The 17,092-nt window shown below is 39.4% G+C and overlaps 1 protein-coding gene across 2 annotated transcripts in view; it reads right to left on the minus strand.

The window, feature by feature from the left end:
* Positions 1 to 17,092, minus strand: part of gabrb4 (gamma-aminobutyric acid type A receptor subunit beta4) — a 360,165-nt gene that overhangs the window by 50,939 nt on the left and 292,134 nt on the right. For both annotated transcript variants that reach the window (XM_039766518.1, XM_039766517.1), the window contains exon 6: positions 8,528 to 8,665. In XM_039766518.1, coding sequence (XP_039622452.1) covers positions 8,528 to 8,665 — 138 coding nt within the window. The remainder of the gene's footprint in view (positions 1 to 8,527; positions 8,666 to 17,092) is intronic.

A 17,092-nucleotide genomic window follows, 5' to 3' on the forward strand; every position in this document is an offset into this window, starting at 1 on the left:
GAAGATAAGAACAGTTGAATAAATGATGAATATGATGATAATTATGAATGACACAAAAATCAAAAAAGGCTTTTATGCCTGAGCACATTCACAAAATTAAAGTATACACAATACATAGATCTATTGTGAGATGTTCACCCCGGACACAACCAAACGGACACCAACAGTTTAGAAAAACACACACTTTTATTAAACTAATGTCTCCAAACACCAGTCCCGCACACACACAGCGTTCCAGCACCACAACACCCTTCCTCAGGCCTTTCACTGTCCGTGGGCCGCCTTTCTTCCTCTCGTCCCTGGAGCTTCATCCTGCTCCAGCTCCTGACTCTAGCTCCCTGATTGGAGTGAGGCGGCCCCTTTTATTCCCACCCGGATGTGCCTCCAGGTGCCTAATGATGCTCTTCCTGCAGCACTTCCTGGTGTGGCAGAAGTGCTGCCTTTGCACCCAGAAGCACTCCGGGCGTCCCTGGAAGGTCCTACCTCCACCTTCCCAGGTGTGGCGGATGTGTCGATCTCCCGGGCTCCACGACACTTGGGGCACCCCCTGGCGGTGGCCATGGGCCCAAGTGGGCTTGAGTCTCCTTGTTCCTTCCCCATGGTCCCTTCAACATGCAGGGTGGTTGCCTCCTTGTGGCCCAGGGGACGTATAGACCACCTCCCGGTTCTTCCAGGTGTCCCGGTCGGGTCTGACTCCCAGCCTCCTGTGACACTATACATAAATACAGCTACATGTTCCTGATAGACTCACTGACTAACTGACAAGAAATTACTATTTGCAGACAATTAAAGAAAAACATTTTTTATTTATGGAATGATTGTATGGCCTTTAGTAATCTATTCTTACTAAAAAGTTAATGTAATGGTAAAGTAAACCTGTGAAAACCACAATGACCATGTTGCATTTAATTGTACTAAAGAGCGATGTCACTCCCAGTCTACAACAGTTGCAGAAAAGAGCATGTGGTATTATGTCTGACTGCAAGTCAGTGGCATCAAGGTGTAAGTCTCATCTCTGGTCTGTTTTATTGTTTATTTTTGATATCTAAAACTATATAGAGTGGTATAATTATCAACATTATGTTTGTGATATCAAAAGTTCAAAAATCATTTTTTATTACTGGGATCCTAAGGTGTTTTTGTCATGTGGTGGGTACGGCAACGTACTGTGTCAGTGAATGCACCTAACCTATAAAATGATCTCATATTAATATAATGTTCTAAAAATGAATTCAGTCTTTATTTCTATTTATTATTTATGTGTTAAGAAGTGTGATCACCTGGATTGCAGCACCTACTGGGGGATAACACTGCTTTCGGTGCCGGGTAAGGTCCTTGCTAGGGTCATCCGCAACAGGATCCGTGATCACTTGCTCACCTACCAACGACCGGAACAGTCTGGTTTTACGCCTAAGAAGTCAACCATTAACTGCATCCTGACACTGAGGGTTCTCATGGAACGCAAACGCAAATATCAGCAGAGTTTCTTTGCAGCCTTTGTCGATTTTCGCAAAGCATTCAACTCAGTTGATCGAGCTGCCCTGTGGGACATTCTCTGCGTTTTTCTGAGTTGATTCTGGGGTTCGTCAGGGGTGTGTTCTGCTCCTACTCTGTTCAATGCTTGTATGGACTGGGTGTTGGGCAAGGTTGTGGGGTCCAGTGGCTGTGGGGCATCTGTTGGTGAAGAAAGATTCATGGATCTTGACTTTGCTGACGATGCTGTGACCTTCATGGAGTCAATGGAGGCTCTGACTGGGGCTCTCGAGAGACTGAGTGAGGAGTCTGAGTGTCTGGGTTTGCGAGTGTCCTGGATAAAAACCAAGATCCGGGCCTTTAATGACCTCTTGGGCACAGCCATCAGCAGTGTGTCTGTCTGCGGAGAGAGTGTCGACCTTGTCGAGAGGTTTACTTACATTGGCAGTGACATTCATGTCTCTGGTGACTCCTCCTATGAAGTCAGTAGACGGATTGGGAGAGCATTGGGGGTCATGAGTTTGCTGGAAAGGGGTGTGTGGCACTCCCGATATCTGTGCAAATGGAAGAAGGTCCAAGTCTTTAGAATCCTGGTGCTTCCTGTCTTGCTATATGGTTGTGAGACATGGACGCTATCCAGTGACCTGAGATGAAGACTGGACCTTTGATACTGTGTCTCTCTGGAAAATCCTTTGGTACCGTTAGTTTGACTTTGTGTCAAATGAGAGGTTGCTCATGGAGTCCCAAATGAGGCACATTACCTGCATTGTGAGGGAGCATCAATTATGACACTATGGCCATGCGGCATGTTTCCCCAAGGGTGATCCAGCTCGTAAGATCCTCATTATTGGGGAACCAAGTGGCTGGAATAGTCCAAGGGGCCACCCACATAATACCTGGCTGCGACAGATAGAGGGTGTGGAAGACGAATGTTCTCTTCGTTCCCTTGTACTAATTCATGTCTGAGAAGTAAGCTTTACAAAACCATGTAATAGAATGCTTTGTTTTAGCAAACAGAAAAATGTTTGTGCAAAGGACTCAAGGTCTGAGCATTCCACACATGAGTCTGCCTTATCACGTTTTCCCTTAGCTTACATCTGAACGCCATAACAAAAGGAGCCAAGAAATCAAGTTGCACAAGGGGCGTTGAAGGGGCTAAAGGTTTGTGTATAATAAATGTGTTGACTGTTACATTTTATAATGATATTAAATTACGCATTCTAGGGGTATAAAACTGGACCCCACCGAACAGACGGGGTTCAGAAGAGCCCTGATGCTGTCATGTATATTTGATTGTCTGCTTTTCTGAAACTCTTCTCACCGTGACTCTGGAAATAAAGCTGCTTTATAACCGCACCTGCTGTCGGGTCTGAGATTTCGTCCACAAGGGTCATTTCCGGATGGTGGGACAAGACCGCGTGTGTGCCTGGGGGGTTGCAAACCGGGAGCCCGAGTTGTTTCATCATGTAGTGGGTGTGGCAACGCACACCAGTGCATACCAGTGCATGCTCCCCAACTTGAACTTGAGTTGTTAAGAAGTACATTTACAGTGTTTTACCTTCTGTGAAAGCATAACAAGTTTTAATCTCATCTGAATTTCCATTGCAGTCTTGTTTTTTGTAATAAAAAGGAATACTCCACTAAAAAATTGCATTTTCTTTATATGTTGTTTAACCTATGTAGTTTGTAGTGATGACTGAAAAAAAAAAACAAAATAATGTTTTGCTAGAATATTAAGTAAATTCTTCCACAAAATCAGAGCAATGCATGCTGAGGTAATGTACTCACAAGGGAATGAACTGTTACCATGTGCACCTATCCTGTATTTTTCTTCATTAGATTACGAATCTGACTTGCTTCCGCACAATTATTCAGCTAATAGCTTAAAAAGTTCATATGTATGTTATTACTATTCTATAATTTTCTCTACTATCATGATAAGCGTGTTGTCTATTGCAGAAGAAAAACTAAATAACTTACAAACATGCAAGTCTTAATTACTACTAGTATACCATAACTGTCATGATCTGGCATATAAGTTTAATTTTTTTCCAACCCGCCCTCGGCCCTAAAAATTATTTGAGTATGGCTTTCACGGTTTCTGAGACCATGAAATCTAGTCATTATATTAATCTTCTGCTTCATTATGTTTTTAACATTGTTAAAAAATGATTCATGTTCTCCTGCGGCACTGTCTTGTTTTTTTTATGGATGTTGCCCAGTTTGAGGCACAAGGCCTTGTTCCTGGGAAATGGATCCTGGAGGTTGCGTGTCAAAACAACACTAGGCACTATGAGTACCTAATTATCCAAGATTTGGATTTATGAATGAAAACCCTATGTGACATTATTGGGTTTGGAATTTACTTGTTATAACTTATCGCTCAGTTCACTAATCATAATTCTGGCTGCTGCCACCGTTTGTTATTGTTATTTAATTATTGTCTTCTCTGTTATGACCCTTGTGTGAATTCTGACTTCTCCTTGTCATCTCCTGACTCCATTCTCTCCAAAAACTGCTGTCAACTTGTGAAAGCAGTATAATAACATTCTTAGAACTGTTTAATCCTCTTTAGGTTAGACAAGTTCAGTTCAATTCAATGTACTCTTATTAAGTTCACATTCACCTATTCACAAAAATGTCAACGTCTGCTAATAATAAAACCAAATGTGCAGTATACAGTATGCAATATGTATGGGTGTTGTATACACTAGTAGGCAGTCTTGTAGCATTTGAGGTTCCTTTCACCAATTAATATCAAGGAATAGAAGGGCTATTAACAAAGAATAAGTGCCCAAGTACATAAACATAACAGGAAAAAAAATCCTCCCCAGTTTCTCTGCTCCTACCTCAATGGGTATCAAGACTGGGAAAAGGCAAATACTTTTTACTGCATTGTATGCTATTACTTTAGATGTGTTCACAATAAACAAGCCAAATGCACTGAATTTTTTTGAACAACAAAAAGTGCTATTATGCATAACAGAAACATGTGAATACCAAAACCTCAATATTATGACAGTAGAAAAGGTACAGTATATGTCAAGAATCCACTGCTATGCTGAAGCAGACTTAGTATATGCGATCCGTGTGATACGTCTTGAAAGAATCACCAATCCACATAGGTACTGTTTGAGCAGATATTGAAAGATTTTTTTCTACAATTTTTTGTGTTGCTTGTGCTTGACAGGGTAGAATGTAAATGCCTAATCCGCATTGTGTTACTGTAGCCTACAACAGAGCAAGGCATAATAACTTCTACAGTTCCCCTGACGCAATGCCATATTGACTGTACTTGCCATCCCAATTGGTCCCTCAACCAGTGTAAAGTATTGAGTTCTCAATGTGCCCAGAGCTTGCTTTGTAAATCTTGATACCAAATTGTGCCTGTTTGTGTGTGACGTATTGTACCCATGACAGCCTTCCCTTTTACCCCGTGAGACTTTTGTCAATACTTCTGTCACAATCACCAAAATACACCTTCTGCATATTTTTAATGATAGCCTTATACACTTCCCACAGTTTGTGCAATTTTGATGCCTGGTGATCAGCAACTAAAAGGTACAAGGATTGTCAGCAGTAGCATGAAGCAGACACCAAACACAAATATCACAGAAAATTGACACGTCAGAATCTAATGAACAGGTGTCAGTTTCACTGTACTTATCATCAGCTTGTGACCAATTTGCATCATCATCACTATCGCAAGGTTTTAGTTTCAGTTTGTTCTAAAACTGGCATTTACAGCTTCTCGTCTGCCATTGTGTTTTTGGTTGAAGGCTCTCCTCCACTCAGAGTTATAACAAAGTGGGAGAATGCATAGAACTATTTATGATATTATTTCATCCACCAGATGGCAACAGAATAATGTCTCAGGTATTAATATTGTAAAGCGCATCGTTACATGTCACACCAAGTCTGACTTAGGCTTAACTGTATTTACACAGAATTTCAAGTCTGACTCACACTTGGGGTTGACATCAAGCAGTTAAGTGTTCTGAAATTTTAAATCCAATCAATCCAGTCTTAATGGATGATGTTTGTGAATGTAAATATTATACAAAAAGATACCATTTGTAATAACTCCAGTGTGATAATATAACAGCAAGAAGAATATTTTTTCTTGCAGTGTAGCTTTAAACATTTTAAGATAGAGAGTTACTATTTGTATATGTAATGGGGGTCTGCTGGAGCCAATCCCAGTCAACACAGGGCACAAAGACAGAAAACAAACCCCGGGCAGGGCACCAGCCAACCGCAGGGCGAACACACACACATACACCAAGCACACAGTAGGGACAATTTAGGATCACCAATGCAGCTAACCTGCATGTCTTTGGACTGTGGGAGGAAACCCACGCAGACACGGGGAGAACATGCAAACTCCACACAGGGAAGACCCGGGGAGCGAACCCAGGTCTCCATACTACGAGGCAGCAGCGCTACCAACTGCACCACCGTGGTGACCTCAATAATATATATATATATAGTTTTTACTGTCAAATAATGCAAAGAGTACGCCCTAATTCTGGGCTCATCAGGCGTACACACTCACTGCACTCTCTCTCGGGAATCGAACCTCGGGCGTCAGCGGCGAAGGCTCTCACGTTGTGCCACGGTGTGTGGTTCATTTATTTGACAGTATGTAGATCGGGTAATTACATTCAAGGCATTCGTAGTCACACGCACGAGAGAGTGCAGTGAGTGTGTACGCCTGATGAGCCCAGAATTAGGGCGAAACACGTGTCGCGTACTCTTTGCATTATTTGACAGTAAAAACTATTTCAACCATTCTATGAGCTGCTTCTCGCAACTAAAGAGGGCACCATGGCGGACGTTAGCCTACTTGCTGACTAACCACAAGCGTTACCTAGTAGGTAACCACCCACACAGTCAGATTGTGATTCAGACTAGGAATGCCTTAAATATATATATATATATATATATATACATATATATACATACAGTATATATATATATATATATATATATATATATATATATATATATATATATATATATATAATGTGACAGATGATCAAGGCTCTTTCCCGGTTGGGAGGCCAATATATTGGAAGGACCGAGGAACCAAACATGCACAGGATACTGCCTCCCCCGGAGCGCTAGAGGGCAGCCAACCATCCCGGGGTGCAGGGGCACCTCAGATTCTGGCAGGGCTTCATGGAAGTTCGCCGTAGCCCTACTGGTTTCCGTGAATGGCGCCAAGGGGAACTGTGGAGGTGGCAGAGCCCCACACCTGGGAGCGAATCCAGATCCGGCTAACGAGCCACCCGGAGCACTCCTTAGAGCGGCATAAAAGGAGCCACTTTACTTCACTCGGGAGGCCAGACTTGGTAAGAAGAGGATAAAGCTTATGACTTTATAAGACATGTCTATTTACTGTTTAATAAAGGGGTAAAGGAACCTACTTTGCTGTGAGATTCAAATGTATGTTGATTCAACCAAAAAAAAAATTCCAGAAATTTCCAAAATTTGAATTTGCCATGCGCTGAGCACTGAATGTACACAAATGAAGTGATGTGTAGGCATACCCTGCTGCAGCCTCCTGGCATTTCCCAGACCCTCAGTCTCTCTCCACTCCAGTACTCATTGTTTGCCTCGCGTCTCATTCGTTTGCCACTTGTGCTGTGTGTGTGGCTGGTTAATTTAATGTTCAGGCACTGGGGGATTGGGTTCTAAATGTTTTCTATTAGGAAGCAAAGCGCTTCCTTGCTCTCTCTCTTGTGCTGGAAGCAGAAGCACTGCAGATGTAAAACAGTTTGCAACATGTGAATGGTGCAAATTTTACTGGAAACTCAATTGTTTCACTCATTGCTACTAATAATGAAAAGATCCTATATCAGTGATGTTTTTCAAAGGGAAACATTGTTATTATGAAAAACATTTTACAGTTTTAATAATGTTTATGGAGTTTTTTTTTTAACTTTGGTAAAAAAAAATGCAATTGTGGTATTGTTGTGTCATTTTCTAACCCACTTAATCCTGACCAGGGTCATCCCAAAGGGAGGTGGAGCACATCAAACACACACATGGGCCAGTTAAGCATCACCAATTTACCTAACCTGCATGTCTTTGGACAGTAGAAGGAAACCCACACAGACATGGAGAGAACAGGCAAACTCCACAAATGGAGGACCCAGGACAGAAACCCTGGATTAGTGCTGCCACTGTGCTGCTGTGCCGTTATTGCGTTCCTGTAAGTAGGGGTATTCTCCTTGGAAATGGGGGCAGGGAAATTAAAAGTTGCTGTATTTGTGCCATGGTGTGCAAGTAAGCATAAAAAATACATTATTTGCTACTACAGTTACTGTTGCATGGCAAACATTGTGCTCTGTCAAAAACGGAATACATTAATGTTGAAAAAGTAAATTGATATTTATGTTTGGAATATTTACATCAAATTAGCTGAACCCCTGTAGATCAGCGTTTCAAATGTTTCTCAGACAGGCCCTTTTCAAGCCACACCACAAAATTAAAAAAAAATTTCCAAATTGGAGGCCTTTATATGGAGATAAAATTATGTAAATTACTTTGTGATTAAGATAGATAGATAGATAGATAGATAGATACTTTATTAATCCCAAGGGGAAATTCACATAATCCAGCAGCAGTATACTGATACAAAAAAAAAAAAATTAACAATTAACAGTCACGTTTTAAATCAATACAGTGCCAAGCAGAAGGGTTGGGATTTTGAGTTCATCTAGCAGCTCAGTAATAGACCAATGATGTCACCAGTCTGCTCTTTTCCGGCGAGTTAAATGAAAACAGCCATATTGTTTCATGGCTCCCAAGAAAAAAAATAGGTACCGCTATTCAAAGGTTTCCCTTTAAGAACATTTACATTTTGCAAGGAATACAGCAGTACTGTTGTAAATAATACTATGAAGTAAAACATTTTTAAGTTGAAAGCAAAAGCAAATGTCAAACTGTGTCTACTATACAACATTTACAATACTGTAGTTCAGACTTAACTTGACCAGAAACAAAACATCTACACCATTCGATAATTTACAAAACAAAAAATGATTACCTGTGGCAAAAGCCACCTCTCTGGACACAAGCCGCAATTCCACAATTGAAAACTGAGGTAATTCCAACTTGTCAACTCCAGTCACGGCATTATCCCCTCCTTGCCAGAAAAATACAATGTCATCTGTAGTGTAGCCATCTGAAAAATGAACAAAAAGGATTAATTAAACCAGTAGTCCCAGTATGCACTAAATATACAACACTGAAAACACACAATAGTAAAGTGGTGCCGTTCACTTGTCATCACATGCACCAGAAGCTGTGCTAAAGTGTTTTACGTTGTGTAAAACTCATTGAAACATTCATTTAGAAGAGAAGTAAAACAGATGTGGACTCTATAAAGACTGAGATCTTTTATGTAATAAAACCTGCAGTTCTCCCCATGATGGACTTTGAGAACCTCCATCTAAGTTTTCTGGTTACAGTATTGGATACAAATAATATTTTGCTCTTTAAGATGTTATAGAATACTCCCATCCACTACTGTTTAAATGTCAAATTATTATACATTTAGAGGTGAAATAGTCATTTCTGTTATATAGCTTGTGTATAAATCACAAGGTATTTTTCCATTGCCTTTTTTTTACGTGTTGATATGTAAATATCACTATTCTTAATTATTTCTTGGTATATTTTATTGTCCTCAGGATTTTTAATTTTTTTCCTCTTCCACTGCACAGGATGTGATGAATTGTCAAGTGTTGATTACTGTCAGAGATGTGTATGTGCATGAAATTTAAGATTTTTATGTTCTACTTGATGCCACTAGGTGGTGCTACAATCCTTTAGTCAGATGTGTAATTCATACCACAGAGATGTGCGCACTCCACTGAGAATGACATTTTAAGCTCTAGAAGCGAGTAATGCTATTCTGCTTATACAATGAGTAAACTATAGAAAATGACTATATAAAATCTATTCCTTTAAATTATATTTTGTTATAATTACTATATGATGTCTATGTCTTATGTATAGATTTACTGATGAGATATACAGAGAGGGATGCCATATTTGCAGCCGTCAACGTAATACAAGATTGTGATCACCTTGGATACAAACCTTTATTTACTGCTATAGTCTGGAAGGCAGTACCACAGTATTAAAGCACAAACCAGCACGTACAGAGCAGTTTCTACCCGTAAGGCAATGCACACTGATTAATGTTTGTCACGCACAATTCTGTTTTAAATAAAAACCATGAACAGGATTTTTATACATTGGCACATACGTAAATATGACACAGTAATAGTAGAAAATGTGTAAATGAATGTACACATTAACAGATATGTAGTAAAGAAACATTTTAAAGGAACTAAATTGTCATGCAGATTGTCATAGAAATCAACAAGCACCACTGTGACACTGTTTTAGAACCATCAATAAACTATTTTGTCATAATACTAAAAACAGGCATGCTTGAACTTTGAACTTGAACCTTATACCCAGGCAACACACCAGCTATAAATTTCTCTTGGTGTAACATAAATACACATACCAAGGCCCATAGAATTAAACAAACCAAAATACAATCACAATATAATACATGACACCATCACAACATTATATACAGTAATACAGATATAGAGAACAATCTAGTAAAGCAGAATTGCACTCTTTCCAGGTAATATATTACGTAAGTCCTATATAAAATAAACATAATTTATAAATCAGGAGGAGACAGATGAATTAGTGTTTAACCATTTTGACTGCAGTAGGAAAGAAACTTTTTTTATGTCTAGTAGTTTTTGTCTTTAGTGACATTTCTTCAATGGTAATACCTTGAAGAGGTGGCTGCCTGGGTGAGTGTAGTCTTTGATTATCTTTCTGGCTCTTTTCCTGACCCCTTGATGTACACAAGACCTCAGTGGAGTTCAGTTTCATTCCTACAATCTTTTCAGCTGTCCGAATAACAAATTGCATTTTATGTTTGGAGTAGGCAGATGCATCGCCATAACAGAGCGTTATGGAGAAAGTGAGGATTCTTTCAATGATGGCTCTAGAAAACTGTGCCAGCACTGATTGGGACAGGTTAAACATTTCAAGATGACCACTGAGCTTTTTGATAAAACCAGTAATCTTTTCATTCCAGTTCAGATTGTGAGTGACGGTTGTGCCAAGAAATTTCAATGGTTCACTGTGCTGACAGAGACATCATTTATAGCTAGTGGTGTAGGAGGAGAGGAGTGTCTTCTAAAATCCACAATCACTTCTACTCTTTTAAAGAAATTCAATTTAAAATTGTTGAGGGTGCACCAATTGGCTAACCGATCAAATTCCCTTTGATGGGCGTGTCATAGTAAAAGTGATTTGAGTTATCCAGATATTATTTAACATTAAATGGTGTATCACAAAGTAAAGAATTCCTAAAAATATGTAGTGATTGTATTGTAGCTCAGTATTTCATGTACTAACAGAGAAAAAGTCCCATGCACTGACTTGATGTTCTGTAGGAATCAAGAGAGCTTTGGATAAAGCGGAACTTGCACATAGAGGTATTGAAATATTATGATAGTGTAATAACATACCATTTTCAAACAAGCTTCAGAGTTTGGATTGTCAGAGTTTATTCTGATGGCATTGGGCACAAAGTAGTAACTAACCTGGAAAGACCTACTTAAGCACAGACGCACGAATTGCCAATTGACCTAACATGTTCATCTTTGAGGATATAGGAGGAAAACCAGACTTCCTGCTAAAAACTCAGGCAGAGATAGATAATACTTTATCTGCCCTAAGGGGGGAAATTTTTACAGAAGCCCAAGACATATAGAAATATTATAACAAACTACAACAGCTAAACCCTCTCAAATACACACAAGAATTACAAAAAGAAAAAAAAAATGGCTGTAGGTAAAAGAGCAATCACAGTAAAGCATTATACCTCATACATTATATTGCTGTAGGTATAATGTGGCCCCAGCAGTATTTCTTGACACACTTCTGTTGAGCAATTTGTTGGCTGAAACTCCTAAATGGTAGTGTGTCACAAAGAGGATGTGTAGCATTGTTCATAAAGGCCCTCAGTTTTTCTTTAATTCTCTCCTTTGCTACTATCTATAGGGTGTACCTCTTGTCTCTTTAATCAGCTTATTGATTCAGTGCACCTCTCTTTAAGTGATATTACTGGCCCAGCACATCAGAGCACAGAAAATCACATTGGCCATTACAGATTTATAAAAAAATACAGGATGTCACTACCCACATTAAAGGAACATAAGTCTCCTAATTAAAAAAGAGCCTTCTCATATAGTTTATGAGTGATACTAGGCCAGTCCAGCTTGTCATTGATATGGACTGGGTAATGAGATGACTGATGAGATCAAGTTTGCATATAAACAGCACAAACAAAGAGCAGGTGAAGAATTGGAACCAAGTATACTGTATCCATGAGATCTAACCACTGCCTCAACATGTGACTGTGGTATAGCAGGTCTGTGGCTCTGAAAGAATGGCTATTTTATTTTATAATCCGTTGGCCATGTCAGTCTCCATGGGCACACTCGCGTAGCTGCAAGGAGTTGATGAAGTAATCTGGGCGAGACGCACCTGCGCGTGAGGGTGCAACTTTCCTCAATTGATTCATCAGCTTCCTGCAGTGAGTGATTGAGACGCTGCCTCCAAGGAGCCTTATAAGGATGGGCCTGCACAAGGGAGCAAAGAAGAGAGAAATGGTGGCAGAGCGAAAGTGCAGCATTGGGGCGGAGAAAGAGAGAGAGAGAGAGAATGAGCCAGCCGGCTACAGAGAGAGAGAAAAGGCAGCGTGGTCAATGGTCTCGCAATGGAGTGAAGGATCATGCCCACTGATTGTGCAGCAGAGTGGGAGTGATCAAGGTAGCAACCTCTTCAGGGATCCGATGGACAACTGCGTGAGAAAAAAAGATTATGAAAGGACAACCGACCCCGAGTGAACTAACAGACGCCGATGGAGGCAGCCAAGACAGGTGTGGAGAGGACCGTGGCTGCTGAAGTCTCCACGAGCTGAGCAAGCGATGGGTTAGCTGGGGATTGGAAGAAGTTGTGCTTGGCTCATTTGACCCAGTGATTGTTGGTTTTTATTCTCGTTTTTAGCCTTGTGTTTAATCACCAGGTTTTTCACTATTTTAAGGGTTATTTATTTACTGGAAGCACTGCACTTTTAGACATGAACTTTTTAGATTTTTTATTTGTTTAATAAAAGCACTTGAACACTTTCCACCATCCTGTTGCCTGGAGTGTTTTGTCCCCATCTGCCATAATCATCTGGTTATGTTATCAACAGTGTTGGGTTCAAGAGGCTCAGAAATATGAAAGTAAGAGCAGGGAGCTGTACCTGCACCATCAAAGGGACATGGACATTACAATCATAATATAAAAAGTTACTCGTTGCATCAAATGCAAAGCACTAACTAACACTAAATAGAGCACCAATACAACTATAACACAACCAATCACATGCCTCAAAACGGGCAATTTTAATATGTCAAATAATTCAAAAATACTTATCTCTGGGAAGTAGAAGGAAAATGTAAGCAGAGATAGACTAGCCTTAGAATCGAACCCAAGGCTTTGGAGATGTAAGGCTGCAGGACAAATTACTAAACCATTGTCCCTACCCTGGCATACAGTATAACATTTTGAACAGATACAGTAAAAGCTTAAACAAATAAATGTTAAATCATAAACTATAGAACAAGTATCTTTCAAAAATTAGAAGAAGCTGAGTAATTAACCAGATCACTTCAACCAAATAGTAAGCCAATTAGAAAGTGGAGAACACTTAAGCAGTAATTTAAGAGTCGGGAATAACAATAGGTAACTAGTAAAAATTACTGTTAATAAAGAAAAAGTCAGTCAAAAAAGCTTCTTTTAATACTTCAGCTGTTAGAAGTGTATAAAGAACAGTAACATGCCAGCAGCTTCAGGGAAACACAAATTGGTGTGCAGTAAAAAATTAAAAGGTTCAAAACAACAAATTCCCAGGTTTGGGCAATATTTATCTTAAGAGCTTACAAAAATGTGTGTAACTGTAACATCTGTTTATGGAGATTATCACTGCAGTTCTCAGATTACAAGAACTGGAACCTAGCCATCTTTACATCATTATATATAAGGTGATTATGTTAATCTGTATAGTTACAATATATTTATTTGATTTGTATGTGAAATATGTTCAAAAAAGTTAGTAGACAGCACCTGTTTCATTTATCTTGAATATTATGAAAAAAACAACTGAAGGCTTTAACATAATTACATGATATCGCATGATTTCCTTTCAGGATCTTGAGGTATGCAAATAGTGATTTGCTTCCTTTCCTGACTTTAGGATGATGAGGAGGGAGATTGTTTCATCCTTAAACTGAAACAGCGATTCTAAATGGTGGCAGTGTGAGTGACGGTGCTTGAGTGTTCCTTGTGATAGACTGATGTCCTGTTCAAAGTGGCCTCCTGCAATGTGACTAAGATAGACTAGAGATCCCTGTAACCTGGTATAGGATAAGGAGAGTCTAGAGACTAGATAGTTGAATGTCTGGTGTACTGTACTTGGTGGAAGCTGTCCTGAAATCCGACATTATCCTGATACTCTTTAAGATTTTGTAGCTTAAGCTTGCCATTTTAGTATTCAAGCTTTTCTTCTTCAGCGGTAACAACTACAACCACAGTAGAAGTAGACCAAAATGGAATCACGTTTCATATAACCTGTCTCTGAAGTGTTTTCACAAATCTACCTTAATAAAAGGATACGCATCTGTGTGTCTGTCTGTGTATCATCCAGTTGCTATGTGTTTGTTCTTCTAATAGGTGGGGCATCACAAACAGTAAGACTGCTTTTATGAATCTGATGCCAAATGACATATAATAGAGACATACTGTATGCATTGCATGGTGTACTGCAAATGCTAATGCTGAGGTCTGTGATGATTACTTAGATTTCAACCTGTCTTAGATGGGGAGCACACACTTTAAAAATATGTATTTTAATGCTACCAGCAGTTTATTTTAAAGAAAATTAAACTGCCATTGTCAAATTGTGTTAACTTGAAATGTATCCCATAACTATTGTTACTGTGCAGCAAACTTAACTGGGTGGGTGATGGTGTAGGACCAATTTGGTATTATCGTTTAATTTGGTATTGCAAATCAGATTTGCCTTCTCTACCAAAACCAAGCAAACTTCTCTCAGAGATTAAAAAACAAGTTTCTTTGTGCTTCTCAGTATGTAAGCTACATGTAGACTCGATAAACTGGCAATGAAAGCTGCTCTCCCCATCTGATAAGAGTAGTGTTAATCAGGATAAGGTGAGTTCTTTCTTGTATTCTACTGACCCTCAGGTGCCTAATCTAACAGCTGGACTGCAAGGTGGCTGTTAGAAAAATCACCTTTGTAGGTCTCGATGGACAAATCTGTGTACGACGGATTACCCAAAAGGGTGGATTTATGCACACCAAGTAATGAAAAAAGAAATGGTCAGAAAACTGGTGTCCATTTCCTTGATATAGCCATACACTCTGTGTGACTGCCCTCCAGGCTGTCAGCACCAGGTTCCCTTGCAGAATTCCCATCCCCTAGGATGGGAAAGTGAGTTAGGCCTCAAGAAAAGGGTGGAGTTCCCTTAGTTCCAAATTTTTATATTTAGAAATAAAAACTAAAAACAGGCTAAAAACAGACTGTAATGAAGTTCTGCTGAGGTGATGCAGGGGTGTCGAACTCCAGTCCTGGAGGGCCGCAGTGGCTGCAGGTTTTCATTCTAACCATCTTCTTAATTAGTGACCAGTTTTTGATGCTAATTAACTTCTTTAGCTTGACTCAGGCCCCTTAGTTGTTTTTCCTTAATTAGCAGCCGGACAGTAATGAGACATAAAACAAGCAGGACATGGCCAGCTCACCTGTAGCCATGAAACAAAATCTGAAAATAAAGAAGAAGGTCTCAGTAAGGTTGATCCCTCAGGTTAACAGAACATTTTAGGAGTTCTTAGAAAAAAAAACAGAACATCAACAGTTTTGGAAATGTCTGCTGTGCCAAAAAGAGAGCAGCAACAAGCCATAGAATTGAATAACGGGTTTAATTAACAGCAAGAATCAGCTTCTCATTAAGGAACCGGTTGGAGTCTGAAGCCCCAATTTAGCTGGTCATCTGTTGGCTCGTTTCATGTCTCATTTCTGTTTGGCTGTCATTTAACAGGGTTACTAAAATAGAGGGAAAAGAAGTTAATTAGCAATGAAAACCGGGAACTGATTAGGAAATGGGTTAGAAAGAAAAGATGAACCCACTGCGGCCCTCCAGGCCTGGAGTTTGGCACCTGTGATGTATAGTAACTCCCTAGGGTGGCCAGAATTTTGAAAATTCCTAAAATAATATGGTATTTTGTTTTATTTGCAACTCATAATATGGACTAACATATTTTTGTTTGTTCCTTGCACTGTCAGTAAATGATTTGAACTTACATGCAGTGGAAAGTCATACTCTACACACTGAGTAGCAGACATTTCTAGGAAGCATGGATGGATTTATTAAAAAAAAAAAAGCCTGTACGGCAGTTTGATTCAGCTGATAGCTAAGAGGATGGGGCACAGCCGCACAAAGCCAAAAGTACAAAAGGTGCCAAAATGAAATTATAAATTAAGTTAAAAACAAATACCCTGGGCACAACAAGTATGAAGCTAAATGAAGCTGTCTGTAGAACTGGTAATGTGTCACTCGACAATGAAAGCGCTAGCTAGTAGAAAATCATCCTTCCTTTACAAAGTACAAAACTTCTGTTAAGGAAAAGGACTTATCAACTAAAATGACAGAATACTTTCAGAGAGACAGGGTGCTGTAACTCAGCTGAATGCGTTCTGGTGTTTCAAACACTTAAATATTATATCATGTAGTCAAACTGTGTGTATTTAGCTATTCTTTTTTGGGCATGAGCAATAACAATGTCTAATTTGTATAAGTATGTTTCAAAATGTTTTATTAAAATTGGTCATTTTTGCAACCACTGAAGGCTTCTTCTATGTTATGATAAAGAGAACTTTCTTCGTTTTTATCAAAAAATAATAATACATTTTATTTATATATTTTAATATTTATATTAAAAAGACTAAAGTAGGATCCTTTTTTGCCACTATAAAAATAGTAACCCAAGATGTTTAATAAAAACTAAGAAGTTAATGACATTTTTTAATTAGAAAGCATAATAAAGATTCATTTGTTTGGGCGCATGTGTCAAGTGTGAATTGATCCCCAATACCCAATCCTCCTTACAGGTATATATTATAATGATTCACCCACTGGCCGAGGCGGTATAGTTCCCTGTTTGCTGAAAGGTACTGAGCTGGTCTAGCAGACATCTTAACAGATTATGACGCTATGTGAAATACAGTGTATACTGTGTGTGATGGATCCAGGGCACCAGTGAGCCCCCAACCCCAAACACGATGACATAATGCAGTCCTGGGTTCAAATCACAGGGTGTTTATTCAACACAACACCTCCAAAGTAACCAAAGCACAGGTAATCTCTCTCACAGTCTCTTCACAGTTCCTCTCCTCTCAGCACTGCACTCCTCCAGTCGAGTGTTGCCTTCCTTCCTCCCACCTCCG

The sequence above is a fragment of the Polypterus senegalus genome, chromosome 10 (genome assembly GCF_016835505.1).
Source record: "Polypterus senegalus isolate Bchr_013 chromosome 10, ASM1683550v1, whole genome shotgun sequence".
Lineage (NCBI taxonomy): Eukaryota > Metazoa > Chordata > Cladistia > Polypteriformes > Polypteridae > Polypterus > Polypterus senegalus.